The sequence below is a fragment of the Asterias amurensis genome, chromosome 11 (genome assembly GCF_032118995.1).
Source record: "Asterias amurensis chromosome 11, ASM3211899v1".
NCBI lineage: Eukaryota > Metazoa > Echinodermata > Asteroidea > Forcipulatida > Asteriidae > Asterias > Asterias amurensis.
In genome coordinates this window covers 14698566-14720685 of record NC_092658.1, presented here as the reverse complement: position 1 = coordinate 14720685, position 22120 = coordinate 14698566, and the positions used below count along the sequence as shown (strand labels likewise).

General features: G+C 38.3%; 2 protein-coding genes and 1 long non-coding RNA gene across 6 annotated transcripts in view; 1 reads left to right on the top strand and 2 right to left on the bottom strand.

Annotated features, from left to right (window-relative positions):
• LOC139943859 (uncharacterized) overlaps positions 1 to 22120 on the bottom strand; it is a 295369-nt gene that overhangs the window by 43323 nt on the left and 229926 nt on the right. The gene's annotated exons all lie outside the window — the stretch shown is intronic.
• Positions 533 to 8285, bottom strand: LOC139944492 (stearoyl-CoA desaturase 5-like). Of its 3 annotated transcripts, none has more exons than XM_071941523.1 (5): positions 8005 to 8285; positions 4697 to 4905; positions 4003 to 4133; positions 3363 to 3568; positions 533 to 2848 (listed from the first exon to the last, which is right to left on the bottom strand). In XM_071941523.1, exons 2-5 carry the CDS (start codon positions 4899 to 4901, stop codon positions 2440 to 2442), a joined length of 951 nt encoding a protein of 316 aa, XP_071797624.1. In that variant the 5' UTR covers positions 4902 to 4905; positions 8005 to 8285; the 3' UTR covers positions 533 to 2439. The 3 variants fall into 3 exon arrangements, with proteins under 3 accessions (XP_071797624.1, XP_071797623.1, XP_071797625.1); XM_071941522.1 differs by lacking the exon at positions 8005 to 8285 and adding an exon at positions 7488 to 7858; XM_071941524.1 differs by lacking the exon at positions 8005 to 8285 and adding an exon at positions 7492 to 7857.
• LOC139944140 (uncharacterized) lies at positions 9577 to 21490 on the top strand. The gene is made up of 5 exons (XM_071941108.1): positions 9577 to 11342; positions 12157 to 12213; positions 12815 to 12900; positions 14392 to 14605; positions 16620 to 21490. The coding sequence occupies exons 1-5, from the start codon at positions 9615 to 9617 to the stop codon at positions 16737 to 16739; spliced, it is 2205 nt and encodes a 734-aa protein (XP_071797209.1). The 5' UTR covers positions 9577 to 9614; the 3' UTR covers positions 16740 to 21490.

Below are 22120 nucleotides of genomic sequence, written 5' to 3'. Positions count from 1 at the left end.
CGTGGGTAAATATTTTTAGAGTCTTTCATCCACTTTAACTCAAATGAAAAATATGTTCTGACAACTAACTTATTTTTTCTTGGCAATATTAGAAGTTTTCTGTGTCATAGGTATAAAAACTGACCTTACTCCATTTTGAAAAATTATACATAACGCTATTTGTGCGAAATTTGTGTTATTTTGAGGGTTAAGTGTATCCCATGCTCTATGTTGAAATCAAAAGCCTCGGGGTACCATATTGGATCATTTTAAAAAAAAAACATAAAAGCTATGACCTTGAAGATCTTTTAAATGCTAGGTTTTGGGTTATACATGTATAAAGCTAAAGCTAAAGGCGCACGAGTTTCTCTCTCTACATGAGACGGGCGCTCAGCTACTTTTGAAACTACTTCATTACTGTAAGCCGAAATTATTTTTGTAGTAGGCCTATTTCCTACTTTTCCCGTTTTTTCACGACTATGGATATTTCAGACCTTAAAACAACACGTCTGTAAGAAACAAAATAGACGACCAAGCGAAAACAATCATAAAATGCATTTAATTTAGTAAGTTTATTACATCAATGCTGATGGTCTCAGTTAGTATTACTGTTAGTTTTTAACACATTATAGTGTGTTGTATGAAATGAACTTATATTGTACAAATATTATTGTTTTGGACACAGGACCTGTGTGGCACACGATTATGACGAAGCCATTACACTGAGCTGGACAGACCTCATCTGACACTGCACAGCCAACCGGTTTGTTGAATGGTGAGACACAAGTAATTATTATTTCTTTTACAATAATGTCCATTAGTGCAGCTATCATACCGACAGAGCTGCATGTGAGCCATGCATTGTACCCAATGATGAAATTGTCATACCATACTGTCTCACCGAGATAAATATCCGAGTACACAGTGCTATCGGTTTTCTCTGTCAATTTCGGCAACTGAGCAGCCAATTTAACCACAAAGCTATTCTATTTCGCGCGAAATCGAATTCGTTTTATGATTAGTCAAATGTAATGTTGCGTCATTCGATTTAGCAAAATAATCATTCAATTTAAGAATCATCAAAGCAGCATTCAAATTCTTAGACGCTTCTTGAGGCGTGTGTGCCACGAAAAAGATTGACGATATAGGCTAAATTGAACAGAGTGCTAAAGGAATCTGACTCGACTCAAAACAAAATTGAATGGCCGAATTATAAGTTTGAAACACAGTAACAACTGGAGAGGCAAAACAGCTTTAATTCAAACGCATGAAAATGAATTTGGCTGCTCATTGTCGAATTTGTGTATAGGTAAAACCAAAATTAATATCCTTTATCCCCAATGCAATTTTTAAACTTAAACCATCGAGAAACTATTATGATAAGTCAACTTCTAAATTGTGTGTTATTCCACTTTGTGAGTGATCTTGTTATGGCTGGATAAGCGGCATGGCATTCATAAAGCCCCTTATAAAAAAGAACAGAACATCAAAAATTATAGTTTCCTTTACAAACAAAATTTGGGACACTTCAGGGCAATGTTTGCTTTGTTAGTGCGTTAAAGATGCTATGTCGGATTTTTGGCCGATTTGACCGAAACATTTTGATTTAAAATTCAATAGGTGTTTTAATGGGGGTCGAGAAAGGTACAAGCTTTCATTTGAGCCATTGTCGAAAAAGTCCGCCAATTATTAGTAGTGAAATAAAGTGCTCTAAATTAGTTTTTGTCGGGATCCCGACAATATATCACGTGACCAATTCTTATGTGTTTTCTTATTTACGTCTTAAATTTTTGTCATGGTTCCTGACCATTAAAAGTAAAAGTTAAACTTTTTTTCGTTAGAGCGGGTGATACTCTTTGAAATACCATTCACTCAAAAAATCTATTTTTTAATGTTTGGGGCCAAAAATCTGACATAGCATATTTAATTGTTTGATTGATTTTATGTAAAACATTCTCTTTACTTTATCAACATCATACTCAACAGTCATCTAATACTGAATTTAACTGTGTATCTAACCAATATTGTTAATACTAATAGCACCAAGTAATTTTCATTGCCCAAATCCATAAAGCCTACAAAATTTGCCAAGCGCAGAAAAGTCATATTGCAGATACAGGTTATTAGATGCAGCCATTTTATTATGTTCAATCCACCATTGGGATCTGCCTTTGGTTTTTATCTTTAATAAAGCACACATAAGCTTTATATGGGCTTTATAAAAGAAGTCAAAAGTCAATCCAAATGTTTTCTACCTAGACTTGGTGTCAAGTCTGAGATCACGGTTATTCCTCTGCATCGTCCACGAAAAACGCCCCACAGATCACGCGCCCCATTTCGTCGTAGGCTAATGGCGGAGGTTAATCTACAAAAGGGGGGGGGCTACTTCAGGCAATAATAAATTTGCCATCGGGTGTAGACTGAAAGCCACGATCGCAGACTTGAAACCAAGTCTAGTTCTTATCCGGTTCTCAACTTCCTGGACTTTACGGATTCTCTTGAAGTGGTTTTTCTATCCGTCACCTGGCCCAAAACAGCCATCAAATCAATGAACATGGTGGTGGGGTTGATTCTCCATCCGAACTCTCCAGCCCTGTAATCCCACGGGAATGTATGGTGGTAATTGTGCCATCCCTCTCCCCCTGTGAGGGTAGACACGAGGGCATTCTCGACGGGGTTTATGGAGCGATCGTACGGCTTGCTACCCCAGAGGTGGGCCGCGCTGTTCACTAACCACGTACTGTTCATCAGTAGACAATAGCGGAGTATTGCTGCTATGAAGTAGGCGTTCCAGAGTGATTCTCCCCATAGGGTGGGGATGGTAGTCGGCATGATGAAGCAGAAGAATAGCATCAAGGGTAGAAAGTACCTGGAGGAAATTATGAACACAACGATTAACTCTGATTGAAATATGAATGGAGTTAAACTTTCACTACTCTGCGTAAAGAAAGTATCGAATTGACAGTATATGTGAATCTCTTGGGGGCATAAACCAGTTGCAATGAGTATAGAAACAACGACGAATATTCGGCCAAATCGAGGTTGTGCAACAGACGTGCGGAATGAGAATAGTTTTAGGAAACTGATGTCTATAACTAAAGCAGATACATATTACATGTGAATTATGTTTGTATTCTTTTGGTGAGTGCGTGAGGCGTAAGGCCAAATCTATTTAAAGCCAATACCCTTTTTTTTTTAACCGTTTGATTTTTAAAACTTCGATATAGATGTACATGTATACAAAAAAGCTAACGTGTGAACATTTAATTTCAAAAGGTTTTGATTTTTAGATATCGCCGAAAACCCGAGGCGAACATCACGCAAAAAGAAATAGTCCCTACATCCCTTTAATGATGATATTTTGAATGGTTATCTGTACTGACTTTCTCTGATACCGGATGACAGGGTCAGCCATGAGGTCACTCAGATCAACCTTTGACCCCTTCTCGATAACATCCGGATGTTTACGGCACAGAAGCCAACCCACATGGGAAAAGAAGAACCCTCTCTTAGCATTGTGTGGATCAGCATTGGTCTCTGAGAATCTGTGATGTACACGATGTTCACGCACCCAGAAATAAATGTCCATCTATACACACACAACAATCAAAACTGAAAAATTAGTATTTGAAAACAATGGTGCATAGTTTCTCTATTGTCATTGGCATTGGTAATCATAGAAGACTGAAAGTATGACCTAACTAGATTTAGAAAAGGAATTCATTAAAGGGACACTCTTTTGGTAATAACAGAGAACTGAATCTGCTTTTACTAGATTGAGAAAAGGGTTACATTAAAGGGACAATCTTGAATATTATAATAGTTGAATAATTTGAATCCATGTGTACATGTATATTGTTTCTTTCCTCTTCAATAAAATCTTCGTTAGCAATAACTCTTAATCACATCTGCTCACTGGGGTGTTTGTTTGTTTGTTTCTTTGTTCATAATGGCAATTGTATCTAAATCTTTTTAGGAGTTTCTCAGTCAAGAATCGTTAGCATATCCTCAGTCAAGGCTTACTTGAAATGCTATGCAGTCAAACATGGCTAGAAGTAACCGTAGAGGGAGCTTTGCTTTGTAAGATCTGTGTGCCCATAAGCGATGTGCTCCAGCCGTTATCCCGAGGGCACCAACCCAGTAGAGTAGACTTGCTGTAACAGTGACGAAATGTCATATTTAGGATCAATTAATAAATCATGCACTCAAATGTTTTATGAATATCATTTATGTGGTGTGGTGTGGCCTAAAGCGGTGAAGAGCATGCTACACCGGACTCAAGCTCCGGTGTTCCCGAGTTAAGGTCGTGATACCTGTGTCCCCTGAATCAAGGCACTTGGCAGTAAGCATGATGCTTTGTCCATGTTCGGATATATAGAACGTAAAGCCGTTGGGTCCCGTGTGTTGTGTAACGCACGTAAATTAATGCAGTGCACTTATCGAAAAGAGGGTTTGCCTCGGTGTTCCTGGTTTGATTGGCAGCACTGTTGCGCCACATCACCTTGTAACCATTACATGTTGCTATACAAGAAGAGTATGTCTGATATTTGAAACGTAGTCCCACATCCCTTGCAGGAAAATACTGAAAGTTTAAGCGCTATGACTGTCATTGAGTGACGGATAATGAGCGCTATATAAGAAGCCACAATTATTCATTATTTGCATATAGTCTCGCCAGTTTACTGAATATTATTATTATCACGCTGAGAAAACCTACCCCAAAGTAAAGTATATAAGTAGCACTTCCATGTGAGACACAGTAATGCATATATTGCTGCTCCGTGTAGTGTTGCCATAAGAACCACATTACGCCACACAATGATAGCTTGCGGCTTGACGTCAAGTAGGGGAGATCCTCCATCTATGTCAGTTACCTCTTCATTTTGGTCACTACAGGACATCTTAGTTCCTTTTGTTTTCATGTGTCTGTAGTGGTAACAAACGTAGTTTTGTTAAATACTTAGTTTCTACATTCAGAGCAGTAGTATTTTGATTAATTTGTTTGATATTTTCCAAATGCATCTCGGATGGGATTCGAACTAATGCCTAACCCTGCCATTTTAAAGCAGCTGCCTTTATCTGTCCCCCCCTGCATTGGGGCTAGTCTATGAGTGCGTTCGTTTAGCTTCCCTGGGTCGACCCCGGTGTGTGGCGTTTTCTTTTTCCAGGACAAATGTGTGCAGATAATTACCCACGTTCGTCCTAGAAAAAAAACCCGCCACACACCGGAAGCTAAACGAACGCACCCTATATGGAGTTGACCTACGTGACTTGGGTAATAATATGCAAATAAGTTTTTGAAATTCTCAACAGTTTAAATCTGAAAACTAACTGACTACAATAAAGTTCCTTGTATCAACCTTCGCGGAGTAAAATTTCTGCCTGATGATAAAATTAAATATGTCAAATTATACGAATTCACACGGTTATAGTCCAAAACGAAACTAGAATCCCAATACATTGTTTATTTCGTCTGATGCAATCGAAACAAGCAGGTATTTGCATAAAATTATTGATAAGATAAAATGATATCGGTTTCATCGTTTTCAATATACAAAAAAGGACAATTTTATTTGACAAAGGTTTCACACATTGATCATTGGAAACTATTGGACTGAAATTATTCTTATTCTTAAAGGTAGTGGACACTATTGGTAATTACTCAAAATAATTATCAGCATAAAACCTTACTTGGTAACGAGTAATGGGGAGAGGTTGATAGTATAAAACATTGTGAGAAACGGCTACCTCTGAAGTGACGTAGTTTCCGAGAAAAAAATAATTTTCAACGAATTTGATTTCGAGACCTCAAGTTTAGAATTTGAGGTCTCGAAATCAAGCATCTGAAAGCACACAACTCGTGTGACAAGGGTGTTTTTTTCTTTCATTATTATCTCACAACTCTGACGACCAATCGAGCTCAAATTGTCACAGGTTTGTTATTTTATGCATATGTTGAGATACACCAAGTGAGAAGACTGGTCTTTGACAATTACCAAACGTGTCCACTGTCTTTAAACCAATGATTCCGTTTACCCTAAAATGCCCTAAACAACAATTTGTAAAATCTGTATACGTATAATACGTGTAAGTGTTTAAAAGCAAAGTACATTTTTCCCCTGTGTTCCTTTCCTTGGCACCATATGAAATCCTTACAACCGCAGTAAATCAAGACACAGCTATATTGCTGTTGGTAGTTTATTGGTTGTTATGGCTATTAAAACTTTTGCATGTATAAAAATATATCTTTCTTGATAGTGCGGCGTTGGAAATAATATGGTACACAGTCTGGACTGTGACATATCCCTTTAAAGACGGTGGACACTATTGTCAAAGACCAGTCTTTTCACTTGGTGTATCTCAACATATGCATAAATAAACAAACCTGTGAAAGTTTGAGCTCAAATGGTCGTCGAAGTTGCGAGATATGAATGAAGTAAACAAACACCCTTGTCGCACGAAGTTCTGTGCTTTTATATGGTTGATTTCGAGACCTCAAATTCTAAAGTTGAGGTCTCGAAATCAAATTCGTTGAAAATTACTTCTTTCTCGAAAACTACGTCACTTTAGAGGGAGCCGATTCTCACAATGTTTTATACTTTCAACCTCTCCCCAATACTCTTTACCAAGAAAGGTTTTATGCTAATAATTATTTTGAGTAATTACCAATAGTGTCCACTGCCTTTAAATTGAGAGCAATAACTATTGTACTTGGATTGTGAAAGTGATTTGTAAAAGTCTGATATACTTCAGAAAGCAACAATAATACCGAAGAAAAACACGGGCCTTTGTATCAAGTTCGTCCGTCAATGAAATAAAATAAACATAATCCGTCTGGCAGTGTAGCATGATGACCCGAGTGACCCGAGTGCGCAAGGCCCTTATGAACCCGACACAATGTGAATTTTTAGCAGGAGGAAATGAACGTGTGCAGCGTGTCTGAACACCTATAGATACCGTTATGCATATCCAAAAAAACACACCAATAAACACTAATACTTTTTTTCAAGTAGCATTATGTTATGGGATTTAAGGCATTGCATGTGGGAGTGAGGTATACTATATGTTATCAACCTAATTATTTGGTTTAGCAGTAACATGCCAGGTAGATTTTGTTCTTTAGACGCTGTCTTGCTCTACACTGAATTTATAGGTTTTTGGAAGACGAAAAGATCCTAAGGTTATGGGATTTGAGGCATTGCATGTGGGAGTGAGGTATACGATATAGGTATCAACCTAATTATTTGGTTTTGCAGTAACATGCCAGGGAGATTTTGTTCTTTAGACGCTGTCTTGCTCTACACTGAATTTATAGGTTTTTGGAAGATGAAAAGATCCCAAGGTTCAATCGAACAAAATTCATTTGGTTTTACCCTAATAGTAATACTAATAGTAGACCGATGTGGGTTAACACTGTATACTAAGTACTTTCCCCGATTTCTGTAAAAAAAACTAAAAAAACACCAGGCATTATTACTTGTACCATCTTCCTCCATGCTTGTACTTACTCACTTATCATGTCTTGTTTAAGATATTCCAGGTTCTCAAGGTACCATTCTTGCTATTGTAGTACTACTGTGCCGAAACCTATACTGTCATACATGCTCTGCTTACGCAAAACCCTCCGCTTGTGTGTGTGTTTAATGAGGGTGTACCATGTAGGTAGAATGGTTCCACAGAGCTTCCTGACTCTCTTTCTCTATTCAAGTTTTTCCACTTCACTGCTCATTATACACTTTGCTACCTGTTGCATTGTTGTCATTTCGAGAAAGACTCCAGTAGGGTCGAAACGTCAGGCCATTAACTTGTTTTGTGCATTTATATAGAAGGTCCTTTTGGTTTATTATTTCCTGCATTATCACAGATCAGTCGCAGTGCCTTATAAAAGATGACGGAAAATCTACAAAGCACCATACCAACCAACGACGACATCACACCTATATTATGATCGCTGTTTCAGTTGTTCTATATGCCTCTCCTATGTGATGCCTACCTCCCGCCCCCCCCCCCCCCCAACATACGTACCTTTAAATCTGTCTCTATCCTGCATGCACCGTGGGAACTCGACAATGGAAACTGGTAGCTACAAATAGCAAATGGAACTCCAGTGAATCTCGCCTGGTAGTAAAACCAACTCTTCTCATACGAAAAATATCACTTTTCATCCACACACATCAATTGAATACAAGGAGCGTTACCGCGGTAACGCTTCTCAGATTGTGTTAAAAAACTTTGTGCATTTCAAACCAAGCCTGGAGTAGCGCAACTTCAGCAATCGACAATATCATAGGTGGCCTACGTGTGGAGTGAATGAACTCACATAAGTGAATGTGCGTCTCATATACTTTCATAGCACTGGTAATTCTCTACGAAACCGGTGGCTGCATAATAGGAACAGCCTCCAGTAAAACTAGCCTGGTAGAAGCCAAATCTTCTCATACGAAACTAGGAAATACACTTTCCTCTATTGACAGTAGAGTTCTCCCAGTCGTCTCGGAGAGTTGTTTACTACTTTAATCATTTACCATCGTACACGAATTATTTAAAGACACTGGACACTATTGGTAATTGTCAAAGACCAGTTTTCTCACTTGGTGTATCTCACAACATGTGCGTAAAATAACAGACCTGTGAAAATTGAGCTCATATTGGTCGTCGAAGTGGCGAGATAATAACGATAGAAAAAACACACTTGTCACGAAGTTGTGTGCTTTCAGATGCTTGATCGAGACCTCAAATTCTCATTCTGATGAGGTCTCGAAATAATTAATTCGTGGAAAATTACTTCTTTCTCAAATAATACGTTACTTCATAGGGATCCGTTTCTCACAATGTTTTATTATACTATCAACCTCTCCCCATTACTCATTAACAAGTAAGGTTTTAAGTTAATAATAATTTTGAGTGTTTACCAATAGTGTCTTTAAGACAAAATCTAGTTACAAATGCATGGTTGATTTATTGTCATCCATTTTAATAGGACAACAAGTTTTCACATAAGGGAGTGGTTTTCAAAGTTATTTCATAAAGCCATAGGCCCTCATGTTTGGTTCCCCCAAAAACACATAATAATACGGTTTTCTGAAACAATATTGAGATCAATATTACTGTGAATTTTGAGTCAAAAATAACTTGCTTTCGTCACCCTTTTTTTACAAGACTAATGCGCCTGTCTTTATACTGAATGGATAAAAAGACATTTATAGCAGCCGCTACCAAGCCAATTAATTCTACAACCCCCAACCCCACCCACCCCACCCGCCCCCGGGAGTGGTCTTGAGTAGTAGGGGGCCCTACCCCTCCCTCCCTTTACTTGTTTGTGCACACAGTGAGAAGACAAGTGCAGCTATGGACCCGGGATATGGCAATATTCCTATGCGTATATTCCTATGCCCATTGCATGCTTTGTGGGTCATGGTGAACCCGTGATATGACAATTCCTTTACCCGTTGCTTGTGCACAGTATATGAGGAGACAGACCGTTACATTTTCGTGCTGTGGATCCAGGATATGGCAATATTTCCTTGCTTTGGAAGACACATCAGACCGTTTCAATTACGTGCCCTTTTTACAAGTCCGCAGACAGAGGGCGCTCGACAAGACGGAGGGGTTTTGGGGGAATCTTGCAATACAAAATGTCTGCGAGTGCAACAACTCCACCGGCTAGTGGTGGTCCCTCCGCCACAGGCCTCGAAAAAGTGGCAGAAACACTTCATTGTCCATTATGCTTGGACTTCTACAAAGATCCTGTGGCTTTGACATGTCAGCATAACTTCTGTCGTGACTGCATTAAACGGGTGAGAACCAGGGCAGTTGGTGTTTACCATGCACTTGAATGCCCGCTATGCAGGAAAATAATGCAGCTGAGCTCCCGAGATGGGGTCGACAACATTCCCAAGAACTTCGAGCGACAGGCGATTGTTGAAACCTTCCAAGCAGCGGAAAGAGAGCATGCACAAACTGTAAGAGCATTGAGGGAATCAGTAGAAGTATCATTAACTCAAGACTTGGTGAAACAAATTGATAAAGTACATCAAATTCAAGAACAAGAAAATGAACAGATGGTGGGACTGGGACGTGGAGAAAGGGATGTGTTCAATGCTGCACCACAACCCCTGTCAGACAACGTTTTCTTCTCTCAAACTCAAACACACTCCGGAGTTAACCCAGGGGTACGTGAACAGGATACAGCTCCTAGTGCACCCTTTCAGCAAGAAGATTGTTCTTCAACTCCGCAGCAGCAGCAACAGCGACGTCTCCATCTGCTGCAGCAAGAACAGAACAGACTGCAGCTAAAGCTCGAGCAAGAGGATGTACTTGAGGCAAGGAGGAATGGACCTCAGCAACTGCAGGAGCAAGAATGGCGTCGACAGCAAGCTGACAGATGGAATGAACTGCAACCACAATCGGAGGCAGAGCACCAAAATGTAAAGCAAAGTAGTACAACTAGCTTGCCATCGTATGCTCAGCAACAACCTTACCAATATCCACCAATTCTTCAACATTCACAAAGTCTTGAGCAAGAGGGCAGTGCGCTTGAGGCAAGAAGGAACCAACCTCAGCAACCGCAGGAGCCAGATTGGCGTCGACAGCAAGCTGACAGATGGAATGAACTGCAACCACAATCGGAGGCAGAGCACCAAAATGTAAAGCAAAGTAGTACAACTAGCTTGCCATCGTACGCTCAGCAACAACCTTACCAATATCCACCAATTCTTCAACATTCACAAAGTCTTGAGCAAGAGGGCAGTGCACTTGAGGCAAGAAGGAACCAACCTCAGCAACCACATGAGCCAGATTGGCGTCGACAGCAAGCTGACAGATGGAATGAACTGCAACCACCATCAGAGGCAGAGCACCAAAGTGTAAAGCAAAGTACGAGTAGCTTGCCCTCGTATGTCGAACCACAACCTTACCAATATCTACCGAGTTTTCAACATTCACAAAGTCTTCCTTATCCACTGATGCCCACATCTGGAAGTTACCCGTACCCTAGCAGCGATGATAGCCAGAGCTATGGTTATCGTAGCTACCCATACTCGTACCCTCACAAAGAGAATACCACAACCCCTTCCCCACAACCATCTTTATCGCTGTCTACTAAAGAAACAGGCTGTAGCGAATGCCACTTCCCTGCTTCATCACATTGTGCGGATTGCCTTAGTTTCTTCTGCTGGCAGTGTTTGCAAGATCTCCATAATCCAACAAGAGGCCTCTATGCGGGCCACAAAGTCACCGAGCTCACAGCATGTATTTCACCGTCAGAAAGTGGAGATTCTTGTCCATCGTTTCCAACCCATGGTTCTTCTGTCCCACCAACTCCAATTAAGCAAGACCCGACAGTCACTCTAAACACAGCCATGGTGAGTGTTTCTACGTAGCATGAGTTTTGGTTGACTGTAGACACTGCATCTAACAAGGGCTCAAAACTAAAACTAGACCAGATTTAGCGCGGGCCATTAACCTCGCGACCAGACAAGCCGGCCAGTGGTCTTGATTTTTTCAACTGAATAAACAAATTGCATCATTATCTTACTACAAAATCTAATAAAAAAATCTTTTCAATTGTGATGAGTATTGAAGACTAAAAAATACTTCCACCTACTCTGGTTGCTCCAAAAGGAGTTTCCCTAATTTATGTCTTTTTGCGTTAGAAACTTTTGTTTTTTTATTTTGACGTAAAATGTTGCATGATGAAACATTTAAAGACAGTGGACACTATTGGTAATTGTCAAAGACTAGTCTTCACAGTTGGTGTATCTCAACATATGCATTAAATAACAAACCTGTGAAAGTTTGAGCTCAATCGGTCATTAAACTTGCGAGATAGTAATGAAAGAAAAAACACCCTTGTCACACGAAGTTGTGTGCGTTTAGATGGTTGATTTCGAGACCTCAAGTTCTAAACTTGAGGTCTCGAAATCAAATTCATGGAAAATTACTTCTTTCTCGAAAACTACGTCACTTCAGAGGGAGCCGTTTCTTACAATGTTTTATACTATCAACCTCTCTCCATTACTCGTTACCAGGTGAGGTTTTATGCTGAAAATTATTTTGAGTAATTACCAATAGTGTCCACTGCCTTTAAGTCAAATGTATGAATGCTTTTGTCACACAATATCCTATCTACTCTTTAAATTATACACAATTATTTATTTGCTTTTGATCCCTTTACAGGCATCATTGAACGTTGCTGGTGAACTTGCTGTGATGGGAGTCACTAAACAAACTTATGTAAGAAGTGTCTTCATTATTATAATTAAATTAATATCAGTCCATAAGTGCCCTGGTAGTCTGGCCAATAACATTCCTTTAATCTTTCTCAGCTCCCTGGGCAGTATACAGCCCTTGGGCTGCTGTGATAATTAAAGTATCTTGGGAAGTGTCATGACCAGGATTCGAACGCACACTCTGATGACTAAACCACCAGAACTTGATTGATGCTCTTAACCACTCGGCAATGACACCCTACATTATGGACTGGCTGATAATCATAAGTGGAGGCACTAGTGTATGTCTTGTGCCCTGAGAGACTGTGGGTGACCAGACAGGGTCATTTTTCATCCTAAGATGGATGGAATTTATTCATTAAGGACCCACCAAGGGTTGAGTTTGGATTTGGTAAAAGGGTTTCCAAATTTGCTGGAAACTTTAAAAAGAATTAAAAGAATACTCCGAAACTACTTCCTTTGCTAGACAAATTGTACAATCTTTCGTTTTTATGTTTCCTTGATATTTTATGATTTTTTTTCACCTCAATATTTTATGATGTTTCCTCAGTATTTTTTGTTTATTTCCTGATTCTATGATTATTTTTATTTTGGTTTTTTTATAGAAAATTCCCTACTACTGTGGAATCACTGCCATGGGACCTGGGAAGCAAATCACTGTTTTTGGACAACCAGCCAAGAATTGTAAACGGTATGAAGGTTAAACAGTGTTTCAAAGTCTATGACAGTATCTCAACAACAATTATAATAACAACAATAATAATAATAATAAATAAAATTTGTATAGCTTCCATAGGCATTTCAAAGCACTTTAACATTGTCTGAAGAGATGTGTTTTTACCTAAGTCTTGAATGAGCTGATCGAGGATGAGTCATGGATGTGAAGATGGAGCTTGTTCCAGCAAGTTGGTGCAGCTACTGAGAATGCTCTATCACCATAGCGGGTATTCGTGCGTGGGCCATTGGAAAGTTGAAGATGAATGTTGATCACAAGTGTAAAATTATAACACACCTCTTGCTTGTTATGTATTCTGGTTGCCAGAAACACTGTCACATGGGGTGCATTTGATTTTACAAAACAATTTTAGAGAAGTAATTTAACTAGATAAACTGAATGAAACAATAACACTGAAGATTTTTGCATTTCAAATCGCAAATATCTAGAAATCTGTGCCCAATACCATGGCTCTGCTAACTGGAGAGTTATACACTTACGATCCCCATCTAAACATCTGTGCCCAATACCATGGCTCTGCTAACTGGAGAGTTATACACTTACGATCCCCATCTAAACATCTGTGCCCAATACCATGGCTCTGCTAACTGGAGAGTTATACACTTACGATCCCCATCTAAAAATCTGTGCCCAATACCATGGCTCTGCTAACTGGAGAGTTATACACTTACGATCCCCATTTTGGGGGCAAGAGCTTCATTTCTGTGTAAGCAAAGAATGCCTAGTGACAAGGAGTACACTAGCAAAAATTACCTGCCAACCTGTAAATACACTTGACGTAAGTGTGGTATTCCCTGTTCCGTAAGTGCTGATTCTTTACTTACAGTAAGCAGAACCATTAAGTTAAAGGAACACATTGCCTTGGATCAGACGAGTTGGTCTATGAAAAGTGTTTGAAACCGTTTGTTATGAAATGCATATGGTTAGAAAGATGTTTTAAAAGTAGAATATATTGATCCACACAAGTATCACTCAAAATTGCACGGTTTTCATTTTACGGCGCGAAAACACGGTCGGCCATTTATGGGAGTCAAAGTTTTGACTCCCATAAATGGCCGACCGTGTTTGTCGACGAGGTAAAACGAAAACCATGCATTTTCGAGGCATATTTGTGTAGATCATTGTATTCTACTTTTACAACATCTTTCATCGATTTTATAACAAATGGTTCCAGGACGCTTGTCGAAGACCAACTCAACCGATCCAAGGCAACGTGTTCCTTTAAGCTCTGGGCCCATTTTCATAAAGCCTGTAAGAGCAAAAACTTGCTAAGCACAGGAAAATCTTGCTTAGCAAAAATGGGTTAACAGCCAACATTTCATTGGCATTGATGTGACTAGTCCCCCACTCATTTTTTGCTTTGCAAATATATTGGTTTTTAAAAGCAGAATTTTAAAAATCCAATCTTTTCAATTACCCGGGATTCACTTTTCATTTATATTCCAGGTTCCACATCAACTTTCAGCTTGGTAAGAACATTAAAACAGGAGACATTGCTCTGCATTTTAACCCTCGATTCACTTGGCCTGCTATGGTGGTTCGTAACTCCAGAATGAAGGGGGGGTATGGTTCAGAGGAAAGGGGCAGCAGATCACAGTTTCCATTCAAGGTTGGACGTCCTTTCAAGCTGGAATTTATTTGTCTGCTGGACAAGTTCGAGGTATACTTTACAAATATTTTTCACTTTTGTAAAAGGCACTGGACACTAGTTATTACTCAAACCGATTGTTAGCATAAAAAATGTACTTGGTAACGAGCAGTGGAGAGCTGTTGATAGTATAGAACATTGTGAGAAAGGGCTCCATCTGAAGTAACGTACAAATGTAGTTTTTCAGAAAATGGGTAACTTCTCAATCAAATAATAAAAAACTTTAGTTGAAGTCTATTATTATGCATCCTGGGAAAGCACACAAATTTCTGTAATGAGGGTGTTTTTTCTTTCATTTATCTCTTGCAACTTCGTCAACCAAAATTAACCACAATTTTCACAGGTTTGTTATTTTATGCATCAGTTGGGATACACCAAGTGAGAATGCTTGTCTTTGATGACAACTAAACGTGTCCAGTGCCTTTAAATTGTGATGTATTCAGTGGTGTGAAAATGTTTTGCAACCTGGGCCCAATTTTATGAAGCTGTGTTTGGCGTTCTGTGTTGGGCGTTAGTCGCGCACACACTGGATGCGCTGTGTGTAATAAAGTCATAAACTTGCCTTGGCGTTCAGTATTGCGTGAAAAAAAAAAAAGTTAATACGTATATCTTTGTACGCACGCGTTTCGGCGTATAGAGCTTTTTGGAGACGCACGGCGTTTCAAACTCTGCGCGTACATGCTAGCCAATCAAAGACACGGATCGGAGTTTCCCTTCCAGGGGTTAGAGACGTAAGCAGAGCTAGTGTGATACGGCGTGCTGGCCATGGTAGCGAGGTTGGTACTTCCTTGACCTAGGGAGGCCGAGTTGTACTTGCTTGAGGATGAGAATCAAGTCCAACAGCTCGGTACCAATGCTCCATTCACTGAACTCTTGCCAGTGGTCCAGTGGTTAGTTGGAGCCCTGAAGGTCGACAAATCAGTTGAACTAAAACCCAGGAGTGGAATATTACACGGAGGTCACGACCTCAGTCGTTGCAACTGGTCTTGGCCATATAGTGCCCCTTCTAAAGTTGCTCATTGACTTTAATATGTGCCCTTTGACAAATGAAAATGGCCTTGCCCTTTCAAAGTTGAAAATTCCATGCCTGGAAACCAATCCCAACTAAAGCTGTCTCCCACTGTGTTTTGCCCAAGTTTAATTCATAAAGCTTTGTCCTGAATGTTTGGCAGTCACATTCTTACTACAGACTGTTCCTATGTTGGACCATGTTGGAATTGATGGCTTCAGCAGTGGCTATGGCTGTAACACCAAAAGGTCCTATTCTTTCCGTTGTCCGTGCAGCCATTGGCTTTAGCCGCAGCCGTAGTGGCTCGATTCAGAGAAAGCCTCTCAACCCTGGGGAGGCCCCAGGAGGTTTTTTTTACCCCACAGTTAACCAGCGCATTTTCACACTGTCCCCGCCTAATTACCTACTCCATGGGGTTCTGGTTGCACGTTTTAACGCTTACCCCTACTCCAGAGCAAGGGCCAATTTCATAGAGCTGCTTAAACAAAAAATTAGCTTAAGCACGAAAATAGCTCGCTTGTTTTACACTTGTTACTGACAAAAATTTCATGCCATATACATTGCTTGTGACTGGTATTTAGCTGTTGTTTACTTAGCATAACAATTGAGTGGAGTCTTGGCCGGTAATCTGATTTTACTAAGCAAGGATTTTTTTGCTTAAGCAAAATTTTGTGCTTAAGCAGCTCTATGAAATTGGGCCCTGGGTGGAAGCCGTTTTGAGGTATGGTGGACATAGCACTACTCACTATTGTTAGGTTTGAGTAAAATGGTCTTTATTTTACCCAAACCAATCAGTGCACTCCGATAGAATCCACCATATCTAAAAAAAAAAAGGCCAATTCTCAGAGGTTCATGGCTGCTCATTTGTCGGGGTAGATCAGGGGGTAAGTGATCCCTAAGTGTGAAAAGGCTGGCTGTTATTCCCGGTGGTTGCCTCCCGGGAATAGAGTAGTGTGAACACTTCTTTTAGTAGTGTGTCACCTAGTATTAATTTTGAACTATAATCCCATTCCATAGGTTCGTGTGGATAACCAGTACTTCATCTCCTACAAGCATCGTATTCGTAATCTGTCCAGCATTGAGACGTTCGTTATTGCTGGTGATGTGGAAATCTCAAATGTTCTTGGCTGTGCTTAATATAAGGTTGGTCTTAAAGAAAACAAAATCAGACTCACTTATTATGGTCCTTCCAAAACTTTGTTTATATTTACATCCAACATAGAGATGACAACCAGGGCCAAGTTCCTTAAAGCCTGTTAGCACAACAACTTGCTAAACACAGCAAGTATACCAGCCCAAATTACATTAAGCTTGCATTGTTGTGACTGGCTAAGCAAAATTTGTCAGGCAGTATTTTCTGCTCAACAGCTTTATGAAACTGTGCTATTGCCTAGTGTGACCCGACAAGATTGGTTCTTTATACAAGTATTTTATTCACAAGCACAAAAGATTAAAACAAAAAGGGTTGATGCGTAAGTCTATAAAAGAACAGAAAAGAAAAAGATTATAAGCAAACATAAGATTATACAATAGAAATGTCAAAAATACAAACATTAAATCAAAATAACCAAAGTAAACCTGAAACATTAAATTCTATGGCAAAGAGCAAATGTCTCAAGCTTAAGAGGATAAACTTTTACAATAGAGAAACACATTTATTATTATACCCTTTTGCCAAAGATAAAATAGTTCCTCAGTCCACCTTATTAAATATTCACGAAAACTCTAGAGTCCAGTAAAGAGAACACTAAGTTTTAACACTGCTATACACAATAGACACAGCTGTCCAAAAAGACAAATACATACTAATGAGCTAGCAACATGGCTGTAACATAAACAATCTAGATAGTGGTTCTGGATGTAAGCCACCTGTGCAGTGATCACATAGCAATTAGCTATACCATGCCCTCACACACACAGCACAGAGTTGTGTGATGTAGCTAAACCTATGTCAATAAACCAAACACACAGCCATGAACCTTGGAAGTTCCTAAGACATTCCACAGCTGGTGTACTTAATTACTTAATCTCTACATCTCTGCAATAAACAACCCATAGCATATAGCACTAGGAATCTCATGTGGGGTCTATGCTAGAACCTTACACAAGAACTGTAAATCTCTGAAGTTTCATGGAATAGAAACACAGAAATCTAATGTACAAAAGAAACAATAACTTAATCATAACTGAAAGACCTTAATGGCAAAATGAGCAAAATAAGGAATAATAACAATTATCAAAAGTGACTCAATTAAAGTTATCCTAGCAAGAACTTTGCAATGAACTAGGTAAATCAAATAACAAGAAAAACCAATAATGAAATCCATACAACTAGTTTAAACTTCTCTGTGACATGAACAATAAAAGTATGGACATGGAAGAGTCTAAAACAACAAATAACTATACACTCCATCTTCAATGAAATGTAAAGTTAATTATAATAAACCAAATTATTTCTCAAGGAAACTTGTAAAAGAACTCTTTTCCTTCCTCCATATAGCAAGGTAAATTAATCCAAGGAAACATCCTCAACTGTTTCAAATATAAACAGAGTAAAGACAATCAAAAAAGGACAAGTTTGGGCAAAACACTGGCTTAATTTGTGCTTCCAAACTAAAACAAAGGTAACAACAAATGCAAAGAACTACAATTGTATAGACAAAGGAAACTTATCCAAACCACTTAAAATACAAGGAATCTCCTTAGAAATGGCAATAATAATAAACACAAATATTGATTTTAGTCTAGCAGTGATAAGAAACAAAGAAAGATTTGGTACTTACATAACAAGGATGGGAATAACTCTGAAAACTGGAATAGCTCTGAGACTCTTGGAAAATGACTTGTTCACACGATGATAACTTGCAATGGAATGACTTAGTTGCACAATAACTACACTATACCTGGGGTAGAGCTGGGGCTGACCACACTGACCATACCCTGGGAAATAAGACCCTCAGTACACAAGGGCACAATTAAAAATTCCGTGCTAGCCCTGAGAAATACGCTTGATGCAAGCACGGACTAAATCCAGAAGACATTTAATTGTTAGTGCTTCTTTTAAAGATTTTCCTATAATGGCTCATTTAATCACCTTTAGTTAAGCTATAGTTATTTTCCGCGACAGATTACAGTTTGAGATACTGTTGATGAAATAGACTTTAGTGGATGATGCTTGTTTTTTTCTTTTTAATAATCTACTACTTTTTTTTACTCTACATCGTACATAAAGTAAGTAAAGAGAGACATTTTGCTGAGTAGTGTAACTTAACTTGTTTTTCTAAGACACAAGGCTATAGTCAAAGCTTGGTATTAAGCCTGGGCGACGTGTGCGGCTAGTGTTGAAGTCACGATTATTGATTGCTTTATAGTCAAGTTGCGACTACCGTTTTTCAACTACCCGGTTAATTGGCCGCCACAACTACTACGAAAATAGTCAAAGAGCTTAGACTGTTTTTGTAGTAGCTCTACTACAAAAAATAGTCATGAACACCTCTATGGTGAGCCAATTGTTGCACTCATGATTTTTCACGCCAACATAATTTACTTATGAAACACAATCAGACATCGATGACACAATCCGTCAATCCTTTCAACATGAATTTTGCTATTATTGCGGCTGCTGCAAACATTATGCATCTTGGGAATTAAGAATAAGTCGCAACTAGTGTCGTAGTCGCAACTATTTGAGGCGCAACTAGTTCAGGAGTGAATTTTACTAGTCGCCCAGGCCTACTTGATATTCCATATAAGGAATAGTCAACACATTTTAATATTTGGTTGGTAATAGTAATTTACTGCTCATAGGCTTTAGGGATGATCAAAAAAAGCGTCCAGATGTTTAACAGTTTGATAACATGAAGTTGTGTCATCTCATTGACATGGTAGTGCGAGGTGATGTAATGGGCTTAAAGGCACTGAACACTTTTTGTAATTACTCAAAATAATTGTTAGCATAAATCTTACTTGGTAGCGAGCAATGGAAAGCTGTTGATACAACATTGAGAGAACTGACTCCCTTTGAAGTAAAGTAGTTTTTGAGAAAGTGGTGATTTCTTAATACTGAAATAATAATAGACTTCAGGCTTGAAGCATTTTATTATGCATCTGAAAGCATAGAAAATTTGTGCAACAAAGGCATTTTTTCTTTCATTATTTTCTTGCAGCTTCGCTGACCAATTGAGCCCAAATTTGTACAGGTTTGTTAGTTTGGATGTTGGGATGCACCAAGTGAGCAAAATTGGTCTTTGATAACTACCAAACGTGTCCAGTGTCTTTCAATTATTAAAGTAAAAACTAGCAGAAATGTGGTCTATTAAAATCCTGAGAATTACAAAACATTTTTTACTGATTCTTGTGAAATTGAAACTCTACTCTTTAATTACAATTGTAACTCAAAGTTTGTTATCTTTTTTTTTTTTTAGTTTGATTATGAACTGAAATTGTGTTTTTTACCAAATTTTTCATATGTAAATGTATATATGCTGCCGTTTGATTTTAAATCAAAAGCAATTAACTGTTTTCTGTCTGACATTGGGCCTTATAATAGTTAGTACAACTTCAAAAGTTGTTTTTATTATACCTAGCCATAGCTTAATACTGAAATAATAATAGACTTCAGGCTTGAAGCATTTTATTATGCATCTGAAAGCATAGAAAATTTGTGCAACAAAGGCATTTTTTCTTTCATTATTTTCTTGAAGCTTCGCTGACCAATTGAGCCCAAATTTTTACAGGTTTGTTAGTTTGGATGTTGGGATGCACCAAGTGAGCAAAATTGGTCTTTGATAATTACCAAACGTGTCCAGGGTCTTTCAATTATTAAAGAAAAAACTAGCAGAAATGTGGTCTATTGAAATCGTGAGAATTACAAAACATTTTTTACTGATTCTTGTGAAATTGAAACTCTACTCTTTAACTACAATTGTAACTCAAAGTATGTTATCTTTTTTTTTTTTTGTAGTTTGATTATAAACTGAAATTGTGTTTTTTACCAAATTTTTCATATGTAAATGTATATATGCTGCCGTTTGATTTTAAATCAAGTTAAGCAATTACTGTTTTCTGTCTGACATTGGGCCTTATAATAGTTAGTATAACTTCAAAAGTTGTTTTTATTATACCTAGCCATAGCTTAATGCCTATTATATTAGGTAAGGTTTGCGGTGACACCGTGTAAACATCTCTTTAGTAAGTAGTGGTGTTAGAGAAGAGCTTGCTATTTTTTTGTTAACCTTTTAAAAGTTCTCAAATGACTTCGCCAATGCACCTGATTTTTTATTTTATTGGAAGAAAATGTACTGAAAACAACTCTTAAAAGCAACAAAAGCAAAACTTGACAAAGGACCATATATATTGACGTCATATTAACGTCACTATATTAGAGGTTAAACAATGATGAAACAATGTAAACCGCACATCTAGTGCAGCGCGCAGGATGACCAATAATCAATCGTCTTTCACCTGTAGCTGACCGGACCCTACTCAATGATTTCATATGCATAATATCTACAGGTCCCTTTATCTAATTAAACTAACATCGATTACAGTTATCATGTTCAGAAACTGCCAAATTGAACAGATTATAGAAACTCAATTAATCATTATTTTAGTTATTTTAATCAAACACAAATTATAATGCCGAATCGAATAAGTTCTTTATTGTATCATTTATGAAATAAATGAGTTGCCCAAAAAAAGTAAGACATGCTTGTCTCTGTGTCACAATAGTGTTGCAATTGTTGTCAAATAGACAAACTAACTATGTTGCATTGTTCAACAGTTTTCCTCAGGAATTTGGTTCCCAAGTACATTATTTTAAAGGCACTGGACACTTTTGTTAAATACTTCAAATAAGTATTGGCATGAAAACTTACTTGTTAACAAGCACTGGAGAGCTGTTGGTAGTATAAAACATTGTGAGGAACTGCTCCCTCTGAAGTAACATAGTTTTTGAGAAAGAGATAACTACTTGAACATTAAAAGATTCCATGCTTTAAGCCTTTTGTTAGGCATCTGAGAGCACACACTTGTGGAACAATGGTGTTTTTCCTGTCTTTATTCTCTTGCAACTTTGAAGACAAATTAAGCAAAGAATTTTCACAGATTTGCTATTTTATGCGTATGTCGTTGGGTAACAAGTGAGAATATTGGTCTTTGACAATTAACAAAAGGTGCCGAGTGCCTTTATTTAAACTTAGTTTCTGATTAATTTTTGGACTTTCTTGCTACGCATACAAATTTATTTCAAAATATGCAATTCATGTATTACAGCTTGCTGTACAGTTTGAATCTAGAATTATTTCCCACAAAGGGGATTCCCCTTTGAGGTAATATGATTATTGAATCCGAGTTGACAGGAAGTTGAGTTAATTCGATACAACAGGACTGCTTGGTCACACTGTAGGCTAAGTTGGCACATATTTTATTTTATTTTGACTTGTTGACTACGTCATTCTGCCTTGCCCACCCCTACTGTATCCTGTGCTGTATTAATAACAGGATATAGATGAATGGCC